This window comes from Colias eurytheme, chromosome 9 (genome assembly GCF_061535395.1).
Source record: "Colias eurytheme isolate Ceu_HAF_F1 chromosome 9, ilColEury1 Martin Lab GWU primary, whole genome shotgun sequence".
Lineage (NCBI taxonomy): Eukaryota > Metazoa > Arthropoda > Insecta > Lepidoptera > Pieridae > Colias > Colias eurytheme.
Window position 1 is genome coordinate 348,442 of NC_142988.1, and position 19,464 is coordinate 367,905.

The 19,464-nt window shown below is 34.8% G+C and overlaps 2 protein-coding genes across 3 annotated transcripts in view; both read right to left on the reverse strand.

The window, feature by feature from the left end:
- Positions 1-6,287: 6,287 nt before the first annotated feature.
- Positions 6,288-9,855, reverse strand: LOC149905516 (beta-keto L-gulonate decarboxylase-like). Of its 2 annotated transcripts, none has more exons than XM_090105605.1 (8): positions 9,760-9,855; positions 9,358-9,437; positions 8,882-8,980; positions 8,048-8,223; positions 7,563-7,742; positions 7,286-7,382; positions 6,989-7,155; positions 6,288-6,689 (listed from the first exon to the last, which is right to left on the reverse strand). In XM_090105605.1, exons 2-8 carry the CDS (start codon positions 9,434-9,436, stop codon positions 6,516-6,518), a joined length of 972 nt encoding a protein of 323 aa, XP_089961731.1. In that variant the 5' UTR covers position 9,437; positions 9,760-9,855; the 3' UTR covers positions 6,288-6,515. The 2 variants fall into 2 exon arrangements, with proteins under 2 accessions (XP_089961731.1, XP_089961730.1); XM_090105604.1 differs by lacking the exon at positions 9,760-9,855 and adding an exon at positions 9,576-9,704.
- A 1,830-nt stretch (positions 9,856-11,685) lies between these two features.
- Positions 11,686-19,464, reverse strand: part of Vps13D (vacuolar protein sorting 13D) — a 79,605-nt gene continuing 71,826 nt past the window's right edge. The window contains exons 64-70 of the mRNA XM_090105105.1: positions 15,818-15,971; positions 15,302-15,484; positions 14,693-14,867; positions 14,277-14,408; positions 13,747-13,919; positions 13,066-13,337; positions 11,686-12,900 (exon numbers count right to left, since the gene is read on the reverse strand). Coding sequence (XP_089961231.1) covers positions 12,669-12,900; positions 13,066-13,337; positions 13,747-13,919; positions 14,277-14,408; positions 14,693-14,867; positions 15,302-15,484; positions 15,818-15,971 — 1,321 coding nt within the window. The 3' untranslated portion in view covers positions 11,686-12,668. The remainder of the gene's footprint in view (positions 12,901-13,065; positions 13,338-13,746; positions 13,920-14,276; positions 14,409-14,692; positions 14,868-15,301; positions 15,485-15,817; positions 15,972-19,464) is intronic.

Sequence of the window (19,464 nt, forward strand, 5' to 3'; positions counted from 1 at the left end):
TGATCTCATATTGGTTAATACTTAATAGCTACCCCAAAAGCCACCCACATTTGCAAATGTGTTTGCTACTTAGGAAAAGTTCAGTTTTGACGAATTTAATTTATTTCTTTCCGACTGTTTCTTGGAATAACATACATTTACTAAGAATTGCATATTAAAATGCCGGGTTTAATAATATATTGCCGGTAACATAATATTATGTATGATAATAATTCTTAAAAAAGTATTTTATACATTTCTTAAAAAGCTTCGATATTGTATACAATTCATATTCAAATTGTTGTAAAATAGTCACACTTTTTTAAGTTGGTTGAATACACTAAAATACTTATAAGGATCGTACCTACTAATAAAAGTAACAAAATGAATTTTTAAAGTTCCCAGTAATCTTCTGGAATCAATTTCAATAAAAATATAAAAAAATAATACTAGATATCAAGTATGAAGATGATCTATAAAATGGATTGCGCTCATATTGCGCTATATTTACGTGATCTTTTGTTTCGCGAAGGACTGAAAATTATTGGATTCCGTATTTAGGCATTTGATATTCGTATTGGAGTTTAGGTATACGATAAATTTAATTTAAAATTAAAGATATATTAATTGTTAAATGAATGAGCACAACTTTATTATAATTATTTATGGGAGTTCACTGCACCAGCGCTCCTTAGGATGGACCGCCTATTTTTGTCACTTCGTTCATCGCTGTTCGAGAGTGACTTCGTGACCACCATGGACTTAGATCATTAAGTAATCGATAACACTCGCAGGTGTTTCCCCTTTTGTCGAGGTATAAGATTATTCGAATCGAAAAATCTTATGCTTTCATAAAAACTACTTGCGTAATCGATTACAAACACTCTGCGTTTTCCTAGGCCAAAACATCGAAAGGACGTCTTTGAGTGCTCCGCTAAAAATGCCGTTTTGCACTGTCAAGCCTTGCAGAAGCAATTCAAACATGTCGAATATTAAAAAAGATGGAATAACCTTTCATTTGTGTATATTTTTTTAACATACATTTCTAATTAAATGCAATTTCTAATAATCGTCGATGTATCGTTTAGCGATATGATCAAGACAAATAATCGAGTCGTTTACTCGATCATTGATGCGGCCCCACGAGACTATCATGGAAAGAAAATATACAAATTTAATCTTTATGAACTAAGAGATAAAGTTGAATTTAAAACGCGATAATGAACCGCATTCCTTACGAGTCTATCTTTTAGCCCCTTGACCACCGAGCGGCCCGATCGGACCACGGCCCACGACACAATAGATTTTCTATTGTGTCTGTGATTCCGGGGGCTGAGGCATTAAAGAAATACAAATTTAATCTTTATGATCTAAGATATAAAGTTGAATTTAGAACGCGATATTGAACCGCACTCCCCACGAGACAACTTGGAATGAAATACAAATTTAATCTTTATGAACTTAGGGATAGAGTTGAATTTAAAAACTCGTCGCTTAAAAGGTCATAAATTTTTACGATTTTCGTGACACAAATTATTTTTGTGAATGTGTGATTGTGTTTCAATAGTGTGAGTTACCTTCCCCGCACCAAAATCAGCAGAAAGTTTAGTTAGAACATTTACCAGCGTACTCCATCCATTACATAATGATCTAAGACCATGGACCACGTTGCTATGAACCGTTTTTGTCAAAGAATTACTCGAACAATTAGAGCATAAATTTCAACGTAAGATGTATAGGTGCCCGTAGCTGTATTGATGAGTCTCGTACTTAAAAACCGATAGATGCTGGTTCAAATCATTGCCGTACATCAACATTTTTTTTCTTTTCCCGTATTTTATTGTCATATAAATAATACTGTTTACAAGGGAATAATTAAGAAGAAAAAAGATATAGACATTTTTTTTAACAGAAAATAAAGAATATATATAAATATAATATATATTATATACACTACTCTGATCACTATGTCGAATGTTTGTAGTGGGTGTCGAAATCTTATTAAAGGTACTCTCTTCCTTAAGATGCTCCACAATCCTATATAAGTTACTCTATGATGCTCCACCACCGCGTTGCTATGAACTGTATTTATCAAAGAAATACTCGAACAATTAGAGCATAAAGGAGAATGACCACGGGTGGTATCGGTAAAATTTTAGTTGTGCCACGTATTCGTGATATTGTTAATTCTTATTTGTATTTATAATGATCATATGTATCAATATTAAGTCTTAATTATACCGGATAAATTGAAATAATAGTAAAAGTTATTCTTTTGAAACATGTATGACCACGTATGGAATCGGTAAAATACTAGTTGTGTCACGTGTTCGTGATATTGTTAATTCCTATTTGTATTTATAATGATCATATTTATCACTATTAAGTCGTAATTATAACGAATAAATAGAAATAAAAGTAAAAGTTTCTGTTTTGACACATATATATCTATCTCTCTTGCAAGCGTCCTGCGTCATATGTCATAGTTGAATGAATGTGTTCGACGCATTGTTCGACGTTATTTATTTTGAAATAATGTGAAAAGTAAATCGTAAAAAACACGATTTACTTTTCACATTTGTCTTGTAAATTAAAATATTACCTATGTAATAAATGTAAAACTTAACGTTCATCGTTAGTATAAACTCGATAAAGTATTTTTTTGAAGCGTTGAATAAAACTATTGTTTTATTTTTATTGTCGTGAACTGCGGCTTATTTACATAAAAACTTTAATCGTTTCTAAAAGTACTAACATCAAGCTTTAAATTGAGCTATATTTCATCTTGACACAATAAGTTTGATTGCGATACCAAGTGCCATAGTCACTTGGGCAATCTCCTTTCAATGTAAGACGTATAAGTGCCTGTAGCTGTGTTGACTGAGTCACGTACTTTAAAATCGATAGATGCTGGTTCAAATCATCGCTGTACATCCACATTTTTTTTTCTTTTCCCGTATTTTATATTTCATATAAATAATACTGTTTACAAATTACAAGGGAATACTTAAGAAGAAAAAAGATATAGAAATTTTTTTTAACAGAAAATAAAGAATATATATAATATAATTATATTATATACAGTACTCTGATCACTATGTCGAATGTTTGTAGCGGGTGTCGAAATCGTATTAAAGGTACTCACTTCCTTAGATGCCCTAAAAACTAAAATAATAATTCAAAAACACCGGAGTTTTTAAAACAACGCCCTCTAGATGTAATAATTGAAAATCGATAGTTTGCTGTTTCCTTAGTTCTAAAATTGGTCACTAGGTGGCGCTTTTATAACTGCAAATTAAATAATAAGCTCAAATGAGAGCGCCATCTAGCAATAAGCTGAAATTACGGGGTACGATCTTTAGTATGACGTTCATCAGTCCTATATATTTATTAGTCCATGGTTTCGACTTCATAACATCTTTTTGTTATAAGAATTGCATAGATATAGTTACGTGTAGACTTGAATAAAATATCAATGATGTTTTTTCAATAGTTGCTCATTCGAAAATTTTACATTATCGGTTTTATACCATCCGGGATTACCCTAAAGCACCTTATATTAAATATTGTGCTAAAGAAATTGTCAGGAGCCAGAAACTTAAGGAACTAGGCTGTGCAAACAGACTTGACTAAATCTTAGTTTTGAGGATTTTTGAGTTCTAGTCTTTATTTCTCTTGTTTTATTTGATAGTGATATGGTTTAGAAAGGCTTATTGTTACATGTTATCTTTAAAATTCGCTTTATTGCCTATTATATGAACACGAATAAAATTAAATTATAACGAATTTTAATCACGATTTCTGCCCGTAATTATTTTAATGAACTAAACTTTGGGTGGATAAGTTTATAAAACAAGAAAAATTCTGAAAAATTGAGGAATAAAACTTTATCCGTTATTTTTTAATTCTTTGTAAAAAATTATTATGTAATGGGCAATAAATCTATATTCATTCCTAGATTAGTCTGAGATTCGACACACGTACGTTATAAATTCATGCAAATTTAAGTCAATTGTCGTTTGAATCCTCGAATAGATGTATATGGATGTTGCAAATTACACGGAAAGAATAAAATTAGGATTATTATTTTATAGTATTTGGTAATAAAATAAATTAAGCATTCCAGAACTGTGAATTCGAGTAACGTCAATCGTTTTATGACTACCGTAAATCTTTGTCAATAAAATTAATACTTCTTAGGGCCGATTTTTCAATGCTTGGATAAAACTTATTCGTCGAATAATGTATAAAACTACCATTTTAAAAACGTATTCTAATTGCCCGTATTTGACAGTTTACGTGACATTTTAATATTATCGTGTAATAGGTACTTTATGAAAAATCGGCCCTTACTGATTTAAAAGTTAAAAATATCATCAGTAAGAAATCTCGATGAATTTTTTTTTAGAATTTAGACTATTGATAGGTACATGTGTCGAATGTTCTAGACGGTCGCTTAGTTCATTAGCCTCTCGGTATTTGCACTGATGTATTCATAATATTGTTTTTGTAAATAGTTATAGTTATTGCTATTTTTATATATCGAAATCGTATTTTAAGACTCATTTATATTTTTATGGAAGAATTTAATTAAATTTTGGAACATTTTCATGGATTGTACGAAGATGGTTCGTTTATTTTAAAATATTTTTATCAATCATTGTGTAAACTATTTTTAATTTTGAGACATATTGCGCCATTACATTTTATCATGAGATTTATCAATTAAATATGACTGTATTAAAGGAAATCATGAATTTGTTAATAAAATAATTATTTTGTTTAGACGTTTTCGAGCAACATGAAATAAAAATGTATTTTAGAAGATTGTAAAGTTAATTATTAGATGCAAATTGCAATGAAATGAAAAAAAATAATAATGAAGGCCGGTCCTCTCGCTGCGGACGATCGGCAGCGAATCGTTGTTGTTAGTTTTCTAATTTTTGTACAACGCCATCACTTGTAAATATAGAATATCACAGAAAAAATGTTTTTTATTTATATACCCAATGTTTTTGAGAGTAACCATTTTGAGAAACAGTTAAAAGTTTAATTCAATTTATAAATGCAAAAATACTGTCTTTTGAATGCATAAAACGCTGAATGTATTCTGATGCCTTTCGATTGTGTCAAACACTAAACATCAAGAAATATTCTTTGAAGTGAAAACTTCTTTAGCGGCGTTGGGTATAAAATCTTAAACTCGCGTCAGGACACGTGTGATGGATGTCTGTGCGTAAGACGGATTTTTATTAGCCCTTATATTCCATGAGTAAGACGGATACCATTCACAAAATATCAAACATGCTGAACGTTAATAATCAAGTTTTCACTTCTGCCGGCACTCCCGTAGTGCAACCCGTCTTTTTTTTATCGATTCAATGTTTCTATGCTTAAGCATCTACTTTGCTAAAAGTGCATTCCTAAAGTTACCTTAAAGCAAATCATTCGATTGGAAGTGTAAACTTCACCCGGTATTATTATGCAAATATGCTACAGCCCCCAAAGTTCTCAATTAGTGCTAGAGGACTGTAGCTATACTTGTGAGTTGTGTGTAAAGAAAGAAAGAATTTTTCAAATCGGACCAGTAGTTCCTGAGATTAGCGCGTTCAAACAAACTCGTCAGCTTTATAATATTAGTATAGATTGTACTACTACTGTAGCCCACATTTGTTTACTTAAATACAAAATAAAAAATACCACGCATTTAAAACAAAAATCACGCGCAACTATATTTTATATAACTACGCGCGTTTGAGTGGATTGTTTTTGAATGAAAATTAAATATATTGGAGTATTTTTTTCAGCCAAGAACTAGTAAATTAATCGGTAAATTGAAATATAACGTCAATACAGACGGGAGTCTAATAATTTTACTAATATCTGGCGTCTGCGTAAAGCTCCGACCATGAATTCCAAAAACGGCCTGTGAAGAAGCCTTTATAATGGAAAAACTATACACAAAATGTAGAATGTTTTTCAGCCAAGAAACAAATTATGAAGTGGCAAATTACTAAAAACTTAATAAGTCATATTTTTTTCGTAGTTCTGAAATCAGCATTTCCGGCTATTATCAGATTCTAGGGCATTCAGAGACTCGCTGCCGCATACCGTGTACCTACTAAAGGCGTGAACGCTCATAAAAATTTTCGATTGGTAGCAAATAGAGAACTACATGGGTATGAATGAATTGTCAAAACGGGCCATCTCATATAAGATGAGTTTAACTTGTATATTTATTAAATTGCTTAATATTAAAATACTTAACAAAATGCTACTAGACTAGGGAAAAAATAAAACCACAAATGTAACAATAGTAAAGTACTTTATTAACATTTAACAGATCATTTCTCTATTACGTATATAGATTCTAGAGTATTTACAATGTTCAATTCGTCTTAAACAAATTTGTTAAATGCCAATTGTTATAAACACATTCGCTTTATTTCAAGGCTTATATAAAAGTTTATCGTTTACGCAGTTCTAAAATTAAAATAAACATAAAAATATATAACAAATATCGTCTAAAAACGTAATTAATCGCGTCCAATAGCGTGCGTGGCCTCCGGGCGGTCGATCCGCACGACGCTGTCGGCGAGCACGAAGTAGCCCTCGTAGTGCGCGGCGTCCGGCGTCGTGTCGTAGTGGTAGTGCCCGCCCTCGCCGTGCGCGCTGTACCCGTGGAAGTGCTGCACGCGCAGGTCCAGGCCCTGCACAATGCACATTTTATATAACGTGTTTTGGATGAGATTCATTTATGGGAATTTTGTGGGTTGGGCAATTTAAAATATTACAGGCTTTTGGTGTCGTTTAAAATTTTTGTAGTTTATGATGTGTGTATTTTTATCAATATTTTAAATAATGGACATTTTCTTTAATTATTCTCAATTTCAAATACTGTCTGAAAGAGAGTACTCTAACTTGATCAATGTAATGCTACGAAATATGTAGCATATTTAAATAAATTCTTATCATAACTAGTCAAGAAGCTAATTTCTAGCGCTCTCACCATATCACCCGTGACGAGCGTGCCCACATGCATGATGGGCGCGTTCATCTCGAAGTAGTGCAGCCACGCGTCAACGTCCGAGTCGGTGCAGAGCGGACTGGACGAGAAGTCCGGCATCACGTGGTGCTTCACCTTGCCCGCGCGCAGCACGAACGCGCCGCCCAGACCTAGTAGCAATTAAACAATATAATGATAGTTATTGTAAACATCGCCGTATACAACCAGCAATATTATATTATACAATATTTCAGTACCTTGTTAAAATAAAATGTAGTTATCGAATCTAGGCCGACTTACCGACAACTTTGTCTCCGTAATGTTCCTTTAAAGTCTCTCTGATTGCTGTTATGAAATTTGATGGTCCAATACGTTTCTTAACTTCTACTTTGATGACCTGAAACATATACACATATGATAAAATTCATTTTAATATGCAATATGGCTTTGTACTATTTACTTTGAATATGTATCCCTTTTGCTCCTACTCAAGTTGATTTAGGTTGCTTAATATGTTTGTTAATATAAATTTAAATGTCTTATCCGCAAGTGTCAAATTTTCCTAGGTTGTACCAACCTTGCCAGGTTTTCCCTCCGACAGCAAGTAGTTACCGAGCAGCGCGGTTCTGGTCTCGTTATTCGGCAGCTGCTGCTGCAGGAAGCGGCCGCTGCCCTTGGCCGCGCCCACCGGCGTGATCGACACGATGCGCGTGCCTTGCTCCACTGAGCCGTCGCGGACTGCCATGTTTATGATTCCCTAGGGATAGAATATGAGGAATAGAAATATGAGTTACTTTTTTCAAAAATCGTTTAAATAATAGTTGAATAATTATCTAGTATCAGACGTTGAAGAACGAAGATATTATGCAAATGATAGGATCGATTTGTTAATTATTTTTTTATAAATATGTCGTGTATACATACATAACTACCTAACTACTTGTCTATTAATGCAAGAATTGGAACAATAAAGCATCATCTCTTATGTTTAAAACAAATTTGTTTTATTTTCAATTTAAAAAGATTCCCGCATTGTTTTCCAATAATCAAATCATTAATCACCTCGCAGTTAACGCCAATGTACGGCCAGGGTCCCGCACCCGCGCCGGCCAGCAGCGCTGGGTCGCGCGCGAGGTGCCGCAGAAGCGCCGCCAGGTCGTAGATCTTGTCGCGCTGCACCAGCGGCACCAGGTACGGGGGACCGCCCAGCTCGATGAGCTTCGCATTGCTTGACAACCCTGGGGCACAGAAGTTTCATATTTTCGTCTCAAAAACTTTTGTATACTTTGAAAATACGATATTGTTTGCAATAAAATATTTTTGAGATATGTCTTTCTTTTATTTACATTCTGAGTAAATAATTATGTTTCAATATTACAACACACGTTCTTACATAATTAAATGTAGGACATTATCAAGATAAACCCCACCTTATGAACACGCCATAAGATATAATTTATAACATCAAAGAAACTATGAGATAACAATCATCACGTAATCTCAATAACAACAACGAAAGTGCTACTGTCTCATATCTATGTTTATTTAAGATACTACTGATTTATTCAAATATTAATAATACAAAGCCATAAAATTTCAATATCAAGTTTTTTATACCACATGATAATTTGATTCATTGTTTTATAACCAAAATGGTTAACTATTTTCCTATAAGGTTGTAGGTATATGCTATTTTTATATTTTGTCATTCTTTAAATGATTATAAATAGGATATTAAAAAAATGTTGTGTGGTTTTATGAAACCACGGTATAAGTGAAACTTTATCGTACGTTTCCGAACACTGCTTTATACACTTGGCAGCCGACCGTCACGCGACATGCGCTACACAGACCAAAAAGTTTGAGACGATGTTCAAAAGTTTCACTTTAACAAACCTGGAGTGGTCAGATCAAATGGTGCTTTTCTGAGGTCTGGACATTCTTCTGCAGAGACGCTGACCGACTCGAAAGTGTTGCGGAGGCCACGAGATAATACTGGAAGAAATATATGTATTTTTTGTAACTTTTCAAATAGAGAGATCATTAGGATGAATACGTATTTTACATAGGTACCTATATGTATTATTATAAGGCTCTTATTAATTCTGATATAGATTGATGGTAATAATTATTAAAATTTATCCTAAACATTAACTTTGGTAAGAATTACTCAAAAATTACTGGACCGGTTTGGAAAACTCTTGATCCTGTACAGGTTTTAAAGACGGGACAAGTGTTTAAAGAAAGTGCATACACTAACAAGCTATAACTTCAAAGTATACACTTTAAAAGAAAGAGGGATTATATTTACACTTTACAGTACTAAAGTAAATCTAACTAATGAATTCATAAGCTCTTATATATAAACTTACCTTCAGCCACTTCTTCCAACGGTGGTGTGTACAGGGATTTCTCCTGTATTGGCACTTTGGAGTAATCTATTGAAGTCATTCTATAATATGAGAAACAGGTTTATTATCAATGAAACTTAACATAAAATAAATTAACAAACTACTTGAATAAAAATATCGAGCAAAAAGTAGCCAATTTAAACATTTCATTAGAGTTTTCAATGATATTTAGAACTCACTTCGAAACAATATTTTCGTGCAAGGCCGCAGCGTTTACATTCACGAGGACAACATTTAAGAATGCTCCAAACGCTATTAAAGTGACCATCTTTCAATTGGGACAACTTTAACAACTAATTTTTATATATGAGACAATCTATGGGTTAGGATTGATGACCCTTGAGTAATAAAACTCATACGTACGTTTTTGTTGATTTGATGTCAGCTGAGACCGAGGTCAGGGTCACTGACCACGTGATCGAAGCGACGTGTTCTTTCTATGGTGAACCCGCACCAACTGCCACCGGCCGGCGATTTTACATAATATATTTTACTCTCAAATTGTACCACAACAACTTTGTGACTGTGGCTTTGTTTGTGTTGCAATTGACATACAATTAACCTATCGATAGATATGAGTATTAATGATAGGCGTCGCTTAACCTTATGTTATGTTATGATGGGTAAACAAATCATACTGTATAAGTGCAATTAGTGTTTTTGTTGCATTTTTTCTACATTTCATTGTAATTACCACACACGGACACCTATACTTCTTTTATATATTTATGCAATATTCTTCCTTATCTCAAGTGCCTACCAACAATTAACGGCCACTATAATGTGAAGGTTATGTATAGAAATAAAACAATTTTATGTAAACAATATTTTATTATCAACCATCAACCAAGTCTTATTGCTTTAAATTACTATCAAATCCCTCAAATAAATAAAATGTTTTTGGCATTCATATCTCAAACAAATTGACTTTTATACATTTACAACAAAGTTACAGACTGTAAGTGCACACAATAAATTAAAAAGTCAACCATCCTTAACTAAAACAACATTATTTAAGCATTGCATTTTCCTCACTTAATAAAATAATAAATAATAATACACAGATAAGGCAAAATGTGCGTTGAACACTTCGACGAACATACAATATTGCATCCAAGTCTCAACCAAAAATATGGCCACAATACACGGCGATAGTTTCAAATAAACATTATTAAATAAAATATTTCGTTACTTCAACAATAAGGTGTCCAAATCAATTTATTATTTTTTTTAAAGTCGCCGTGTATTGGAGCTCTTAAATCTTGAATTATCCTACAGGTCTATGAACACAGCCTTGTTCAGATACATAGTAATAAATATAATCAACCAAAGCGCTGATTGTAGGTCAAAATGTGCGCAGTTACGTAGACTTTTCATTGTGAAATATAATATAAATAAATCATAGAATATTTAGGAACATAAGATAACATGACATGGTGAATTTGACTATTAGTTTGATGAAATTGAAACTTTTTTCAATAAGACTTAAAATTGAATGCAAAGGGAAGTATAATGCCATCAATATAAATTTATATTATATTTTAAAATGAAAAGCCATTTTACATTCTTTTAGGTCATAAATAAGGACGAGTACACATCTTATATAAGGTACAATACACACGACTGAGTCGCATCTAGGCTATAAATTGTGATGACAATATTTATATTTAGTAGTAACACTAGTCCTAAATTCTAAGTAAGTCGCAGGATTTAATCCTGTAAATAGTCTTATATTTAATAATCCTACATTTCACTGCAATCTTTTCGTAAAATAGTGATTGCTTAGGTACAAATAATTTTGAATCGTTCTGAATTCTAACTGAAAGGAGTGATTAAAAAAAATACTTATTATTTAAATATGTTAAAAATATCGTCAAATGGAACATCATCGTATTATTATTATTGAAAGAACAAAAAACGAGCATCTTTATTATAAAACTTATTTTTCGTTTATATAAAAACCACACATTTTGTTCTAAAACCCGAATAAGTATAGATAATTGTTCTATCTGCAGTCATAAAACATTATGTAACAGTCGACACACAACTTTCGAACAACACGCGTTATCGAAAAAATAAATAAAACATTACATACCATTATTGATACCAGTGACTCGTTTACAAAAGTATTATATAGTTTTATCTTACACATTACTTGTATATTCACAAGTTGACTTTCTCTTGATTTCCATAGTTTCATTTACTTTTCTTCCCTTTATGTCTGTCAAACACTAGTTTAAAACTACTGTTACAAGGAGGATAAACAACCAAACACACAATCATATGTTTTATTATACTTAATATTTCAGAATAAATTAGTCAATTACCTACGCTAGTCAGTCACGCTTGCACTAGGGAATGAAATGTTGGATGTCAGTTTATTCATTTGCACACCATAAATAACTCGAATCTTAAAGATATAACTTATACATTTCCATTCATTGGCACCAACATTCTAATTTCACATTTCGATCACTTTATCTAATAATTAACAAAAGAAAAAAGTATGTAATTGAAGGAAATAGTTGATATTTATTTCACGTTTACGTTGAATTAATTTCCACCTCCACATGTGCATCTCACACACACAGGGCATTATTACAAATTTGATCTTCTAATTTGTGCGGTGTTGGGTAATGTATTGTGTAGTAAAAATGTTGAAATAATTGTTAAAAAATGTTGTCATTATTAAGTAGAGTTGGTTAAATAATTTAATAAATCGAGGTCTTAAATTTAATTATTACACGTCTCAAGTAAACGACACAATTATCTTTTTTCGGGTACTTTTTATCACACTTCAAAACGTATATTTACACATATTATTCTCTGAAGCATTACTCTAATAAAAAAATGAAGTACACTGAACCAAATCATTACGATTGATACCACTCGTATATATGAGATCGTATACGCACATTGCGTGCGCGTACGTTAGCAATGCGTCACAACAATATCACCCGTATTAGAACGTAAATGTAATATAATAATATATTACTTATGAGCTCATTTTGGTTTTGGCTTATGAACGTGTACACTTTAAATTATGGGCGTGTACGTAATTGGCCGACTTATGCCAATCGTTGTACATCGTTCTGTGATGCTACAGTATCAGTCCGGTTGTGTTGCAGTCGTATACGTATCCACTCACGTCTGCATATATAATATTATAGGATATAATGTCATCGTCGTGCGGCATAAGCATGTGCGTGCACACGCATCGAGTCACGTTTATACAGATAACGTATACATGTACAGCCCCACTATATGTGTAGTTACGTGTCGTCGTGCGGCACGAGCGTGTGTGTGCGGTCGTGGTGCAGCTGGCGCGCGTGTGCGGCGTGCCGCGCCAGCCAGCGGGCCAGCTCGCGCGAGTCGCACTGCACGCGCGGCCGCCGCAGCCCCTCCCCCGCGCCGCCCCCCGCCCCGCCCCCGCAGCCCCCGCGCACGCCCAGCTCCACGAAGTGCGCGCCGTCTACGGTCACTGCTGTGCACGATACTAGGTTGCTGTTGACAAATGTATCAAATTAATATAAAAAGTTGTGTATGAAGAAAGAAAAATAATTATACAGCTATATTTTATTTAGAAGTGTTTTGAATTGACCTAACACATTAAAATTATCTATTACAAGTGGAAAGCAATTTAGCTAGAGTGAAGGTGCGCGTGCGTACCTGAGGTGCGTCTCCATGACGATCTGCGGCTGCGCGGCCTTGCAGGTGAAGATGCGCAGGTAGCAGTCGGACAGCAGCGCCTGAATGTCGTGCGGCGTGTCGCGCACGGCGCGGTGCGCCAGCAGCCGCTCGGCGTAGTCGCCGGCGTTGAGCGCGTACAGGCGCGCGGCCGCGTGCGCCTGCGCCGCGCTGTACCGCGCCAGCAGCGCCGCGGGCGGGGCGCGCGGGGCCCGCACGCGCTCGCCGCCCGCACCGCGACCGCCGCGGATACCCTAGATAACAGAATATAGGCTATAATGTATTTTGAAAAGCCAGAAGGACTAAAAAGAAGAAAAATGAAGCATCATTTTCATCATGAAATTTTCCTATTAGCTATTTATACATATTCAAAATCCTAACTAATATGTATTATAAATGCGAAAGTAACTCTGTCTGTCTGTCTGTTACTCAATCACGCCTAAACTACTGAACCAATTTGCATGAAATTTGGTATGGAGATATTTTGATACCCGAGAAAGGACATAGGCTACCTTTTATTGCGAAATATGTACCACGGGCGAAGCCGGGGCGGACCTCTAGTGTCAAATAAAACAACATTTTATAGCGAGCATCACGTTGCTTATAAAACGTGTTTTTTTATGCAAAATTCTATATTTTCCGTTACATGAATAATTTGCCTACCTTGCGGCTAGAATCCCTAACTGCTGCAGCGGTCTCAGCGGCGAGATCGAGCACGCCAATGACGGGTTTGGTAACGGTGCCCACGAGCCCCTTGCCAACGCCTGCGATAAATCCTGGCAACCCTTCTGCTGTAGCACCTTCATAGCTGTGCTTTACTAGTGACGTCATGCCGCCTATACACACACAAAAGAAAAATATTTGAATATGAATTAACTAATACCAGCTAACTAAGTGACATACTTTTTAGATACCTAAGTTTTATCGACTTTCAGAGAGCCAAAAAAATTGCTAAGATATCATCTTTCTTTAAAAGTAATCGAATACAGTTAACCTTATGGCTTATAGTTAAAACTTTAAAGTAATGAACATAAACATGAACATGTAACAGTAAAAATAATTGATCCTTCGAGCTGAACTGTGAAAAACTTCGAGCTACTGTAAGTAGTTAACTTATAAAGAAATCATCATCGCGTAATTGGTCCTTCGAGCCGGATCTACATATGCACAGACTATAGCACGTATAGACTCACCGAGCAGGCCGAGGCCGAGCCCCCGCAGGCCGGCAGCGAGCCTCGCCCCGGCAGCAGCTGAGCGGATGCGGCGCCGCGTCTCCTCGTGCGCCTCGTCGCACACCACGCGCTCCAGGCCGTCGCCCAGCGTCTCTGCACGACAACAACACATTTTAGATGTTTGTGAGATAGAAAAAAGGCGGTTATCTTTTAGCGAGAAAATAATTAAACTGCGCTCTGAAAGAACATATTGGCGATTATGGGTAAGAACGGACACTTTGCGTTTCAAGGACGATAAAGAATTATAATAAAACAACAAATTAAAAATAAATTTAATCGAACACTAAATTTGCAGTTATTTGGATTCTATTACATTGTTATTTAAATTACAATTTTTTATAGGTAACGTGCAATATTTGAATAGTATTTTGTCGTACCTGTAACTTTTGCTGCAGAATTTGATATGCCATGTGTAAGATTTTGCAGTAACGCAGCCACATTGCCTTCAAGTATCAGACCGGACACGCCCTCCGACACATCCGCGACGAATCCCAAGGGATTACCCAAGAAATCCACTGAACCCAGGATTTTGGCCGCTTGCCATTTTAGTTCCTAAACAAAAATTTATTGTTTTAGTTTTAATCTGTTATGACACGTTAACATGCGCGTAAGAAACAGATCAGATAATCCACAAATAATAATTTACTCAAACCACAGCATTTAAATCATTTAATACAAAGAACAGAAAATATCAGAAATTGTGTCCTATCAATAACCTAACCTATAGGTATAAATATAATGGCATTAAAAAGATCACTAGATCAAAGTTGTTGAAGTGAAAACTTCTTTAGCGGCGTTGAGCACTTTTTCTGTAATGGGTATAAAATCTTAAACTCGCGTCAGGACACGTGGCCTGATCGAAAAAGCGTAAGACGGATACCATTCCAAAATATCAAACATGCTCAACGTTAATAATCAAGTTTTCACTTCTGCCGGCACTCCCCCAGTGCAACCCGTCTTTTTTTTTATACCAGCACTAAACTCACATCTTTAAAGTGCTGCAGCACGTCCCTGGCCAGCGCGGGCGCAGTATCAAACGCGTGTGCTCGTAGAAAGGGCTCCAACTCCACAGCTGCGTCCTCGAAGCGGATCAGCGTGAGCCCGAGTCGCCGCCGTAGGGCTCCCGCACCGCCCTCTACCTTGCTCGATGTGGACATTGATAGACGGATCTGCGGGAGGAGTTATTTTATTGTGAGGGAAAATTTACAATTTACAAATATACCGTGGCTTCTTGAATAACACAAAGAGAATAATGTGAAAATAGCCATTAAAATGTTTAAATATTGAACTGAGTGACAAACACTTCACCCAACACAAAACAAGAATAATAATTATGAATGAAAATAGCCAATTCATTAAGCAAGTAGTTAGTCATAGCTGTTTCATTTGTAAGGCGTCAATTATTTGAGCAAATATTTTTGGAAACTTAATTTTCTTAACTGTTATATCTTACATAAAGTTTGGACTTAATTACCAACCAATATTGCTAAATCATTTGATACCTGGCTGGGCAGCAGCTTGATAAGCGCGAAGTAGTATCTAGTAGCGTGCAATGCGGTGAGCTCGTCCAGCACTCGGCGCGTCTCCCACTCCGCCTCGTCCGGCACCTCCTCGCCCTCCGGCTGCTGCAGCCACTGCCATACCATCAGGATCAACCTGCCAAGAACACATACAGCTTTCGTTACATCGACTAGGACAAACGTTATTTTAGAACAACATGAAGTAAAATAATTATTACAAACAAAACTCAATTTTATGAGATAAATTCATGATGAATGAATGAATGAATGAATGAATACTCTTTATTGTACATACACAGAAATACAGTTTGTTACATGGTCGAGATAACTTATGACTAAATTAACTTATTATATATAGGGTGTATTCCGTTATGCACTGCGACCACTGTAAGGTGTGACGTCAATTCAGTATACTGTGAAGCCGTTCCTTTATAGCCAGTTATACTGGTTACGATTTAAAACGGAACGCAATCCAGTATACTGTCAGCCGCATTTTTTGACGCAGCATTCAAATGAGTGTATTAAAGTTTTCTAGAAGATAAAAATAAACTGTTTTGGAGTACTGTCCAATTAAAAATATTTTAATTAATATTAATTGTAAATTGAATTTATAATATAATAAAAGTAAGTACTTTTTCATGAAAAAGAATAAAAAAGAACTTTCAGCTCGTATTCAACATTTTCAACACAGTCTAATAAAGTTAATTTTTGCAATTCTTCCATTGTTTTATTTATTAATCCAAACTAATTACAGAACTTTAAAATTTTCTGATTATACTGTAGCTTTGTATAAGACGTTAGGCACTCGAGTGGTTTTGAGATCATATTACTTGCTCTGTGGACTGATCACGTGATCAAAGTACTGCGAGTACCTTACCTCGAAAACGCCAGTGCTCACAGTAGAATATGGCGGCGATTAATGACGTCATAAATTTCCCTAGGGTACTGCGGCAGTATACTGGCAGTCCATAACAGAACGAATTTTTCTACAGTGATAGCACTGTGCAGTGGTTGCAGTGCATAACGGAAGACACCCATAAACAAACTTAAAAATATGTAATATATACTCAAACTCAAACTCAAACTCAAACATTTATTTATTCAATTAGACTACTTTTAGTAGCACTTTCGAATCGTCATTACATAAGTATTTTTAACATTTACCACCGATTCGGAAAGCAGTATCTATGGAGAAGAACCGGCAAGAAACTCCATAGTTGCTCTTTTAAAATCATATTGTCAATATTACATAATCTGTAACTTAAATCTAACTACATAATATATCATAATATGCCAAAGAACTGTCCTGTGGTTCTTACGCGACAACCCTCCATGGATTTTCATCTTCCATATATTCCTTAATGCTATAATAGGCTCTCTGAACTAATATATTTTTTACATAAGTTTTAAATTTAGCACTACCAAACTCTTTAATATTATGAGGAATTCTATTGTAAAAGCGTATACCTTGACCCATAAATGAATTTTTAACTTTAGCTAATCGGAAAAATGGCATTTCAATTCTATTTCTGTTCCTTGTGCCATAACAGTGTCTATCTCCTACTCTTGTGTGTACGTCGGCATTTTTGTGTACATGCAAAATATTATTAAATATATACTGTGATGGTACAGTAAGGATACCAGTATTCTTAAAGAGATCTCTTAGTGAGTCCCGAGCACGTAAATTATATATAGAGCGAATGGCTCTTTTCTGTAAGATAAATATAGTTTCTATATCTGCTGCCCTGCCCCATAGTAGAATTCCATAGGACATAATACTATGAAAGTAGCTGAAATAAACCAATCTAGCTGTATCTTCATCGGTGAGATGCCTTACCTTTCGGACTGCATATGCTGCTGAACTGAGCTTACCTGCAGCGGTGTTGACATGGGCTCCCCACTGTAGTTTCTCGTCCAATGTTAACCCAAGAAATACAGTCGATTCTGTAGGGTGTAATACCTCCCCGTTCAAGGTAATATTTCTGCTCAACTTTTTAACGTTAGGTAGTAAAAATTCAACACAAGTTGTTTTTTTGGCATTTAATAATAAATTATTAGCAGTAAACCAGTCGGATATGTGTAAAAGAGTACTGTTCACTTCGTCAACATTTGGGTCATGCCTATCCACATTGAATATTAATGAGGTATCATCTGCAAACAGAACTATTTCACACCTATCCTGTAAATAATAAGGTAGATCATTGATATATACCAAGAACAAGAAGGGTCCTAAAATAGATCCTTGTGGAACACCAATGTTAATTGACGCACCGCTAGAACGTTCTCCATTAACAACTACAGTTTGTATCCTATCATGCAGGTATGAGGCTATGAGGTTCTGAGCTTGTCCTTTAATCCCATAGTGATTAAGTTTACGCAATAATGTACAATGTTCAACGCAGTCAAATGCCTTGGAGAGGTCACAAAATATCCCCAAAGCATTTTTTGAGTTTTCCCATGCCTTATATATATGTGTTAGTAGTGCAACTCCAGCATCTGTGGTTGAGCGCCCCTTTGTGAAACCAAACTGTTTGGTGTGCAGCAAATTATTAGAAGCAAAGTGACTAGTCAATTGGTTTAATATTAACTTTTCGAATACCTTACTTAATGTTGGTAAAATCGAGATAGGTCTATAGTTGTTACAGTCTTCTTGATCGCCTTTCTTAAATAGAGGTATAACTTTACTAAGCTTTAGTAAATTAGGAAATGTACCATAGTCACAACACTTATTAAATATGAAAGCTAAATTGTTTGCAATATTTTCTATTATATTATTAACTAAATTTACGGACATTCCCCAAAGATCACAAGTGTTTTTTAAATTAAGTGTCTTAAATGCTGTAACAATATCATTAGCAGTTACGTGACGCAATTGAAATAATGTACTGCACCCCGCAACATGGTCCCTCAAAAAGGTCTCTGCAAGTACTGAAGACGAGTTTAAATTATTAGTAATGCTAGCAGGGACACTACTAAAGAAATCTTCAAAAGCAAGCGCAACATCAGCATTTTTGTCAATAACCATGCCATTATGTACAAGTTTTATGGTATTACTTGATTTGCTTTTACCCATTTCACCATTAATAATAGACCAAACTGTTTTAACTTTATTATCCGAGTCGCGTATTTTATCTCTGATATACAAACGCTTCGCAGTAAAACAAACAATTTTAAAAGTTTTTGAGTAATTTCTAACATATCTAAGAAAAGATGGGTCTTTATTATATTGCTTCATACCATATAACTCATAAAGAACGATCCTACACCTATGTATGCTAGGTGTCGCCCATTTACTAAATGGTAAATCCTTGGTAATATTTAAAGATTTAACTTTAAATATTTTTTCAAATTCATTATGAACTAAATTAAAAAGATTTTTAAACATTTCACAAGGATTATTATGACAGGATTGATCATTCAGTACGGGCAGGTTTTTATTAATATTATCTCTAAATTTATTAATGCCTTTTTTAGTTATAGGCCTAACATTAATTCTTTTAAATTCAGGTAAGCAATCCCATTCAAAAACTACTTTCTGGCCACAGTGATCCGAAGTGAGTGTATTGAGAATATTTTTCTCTAAACAGATGCAGTCGCAGTATATATTATCAATACAGGTTGCAGAAGTA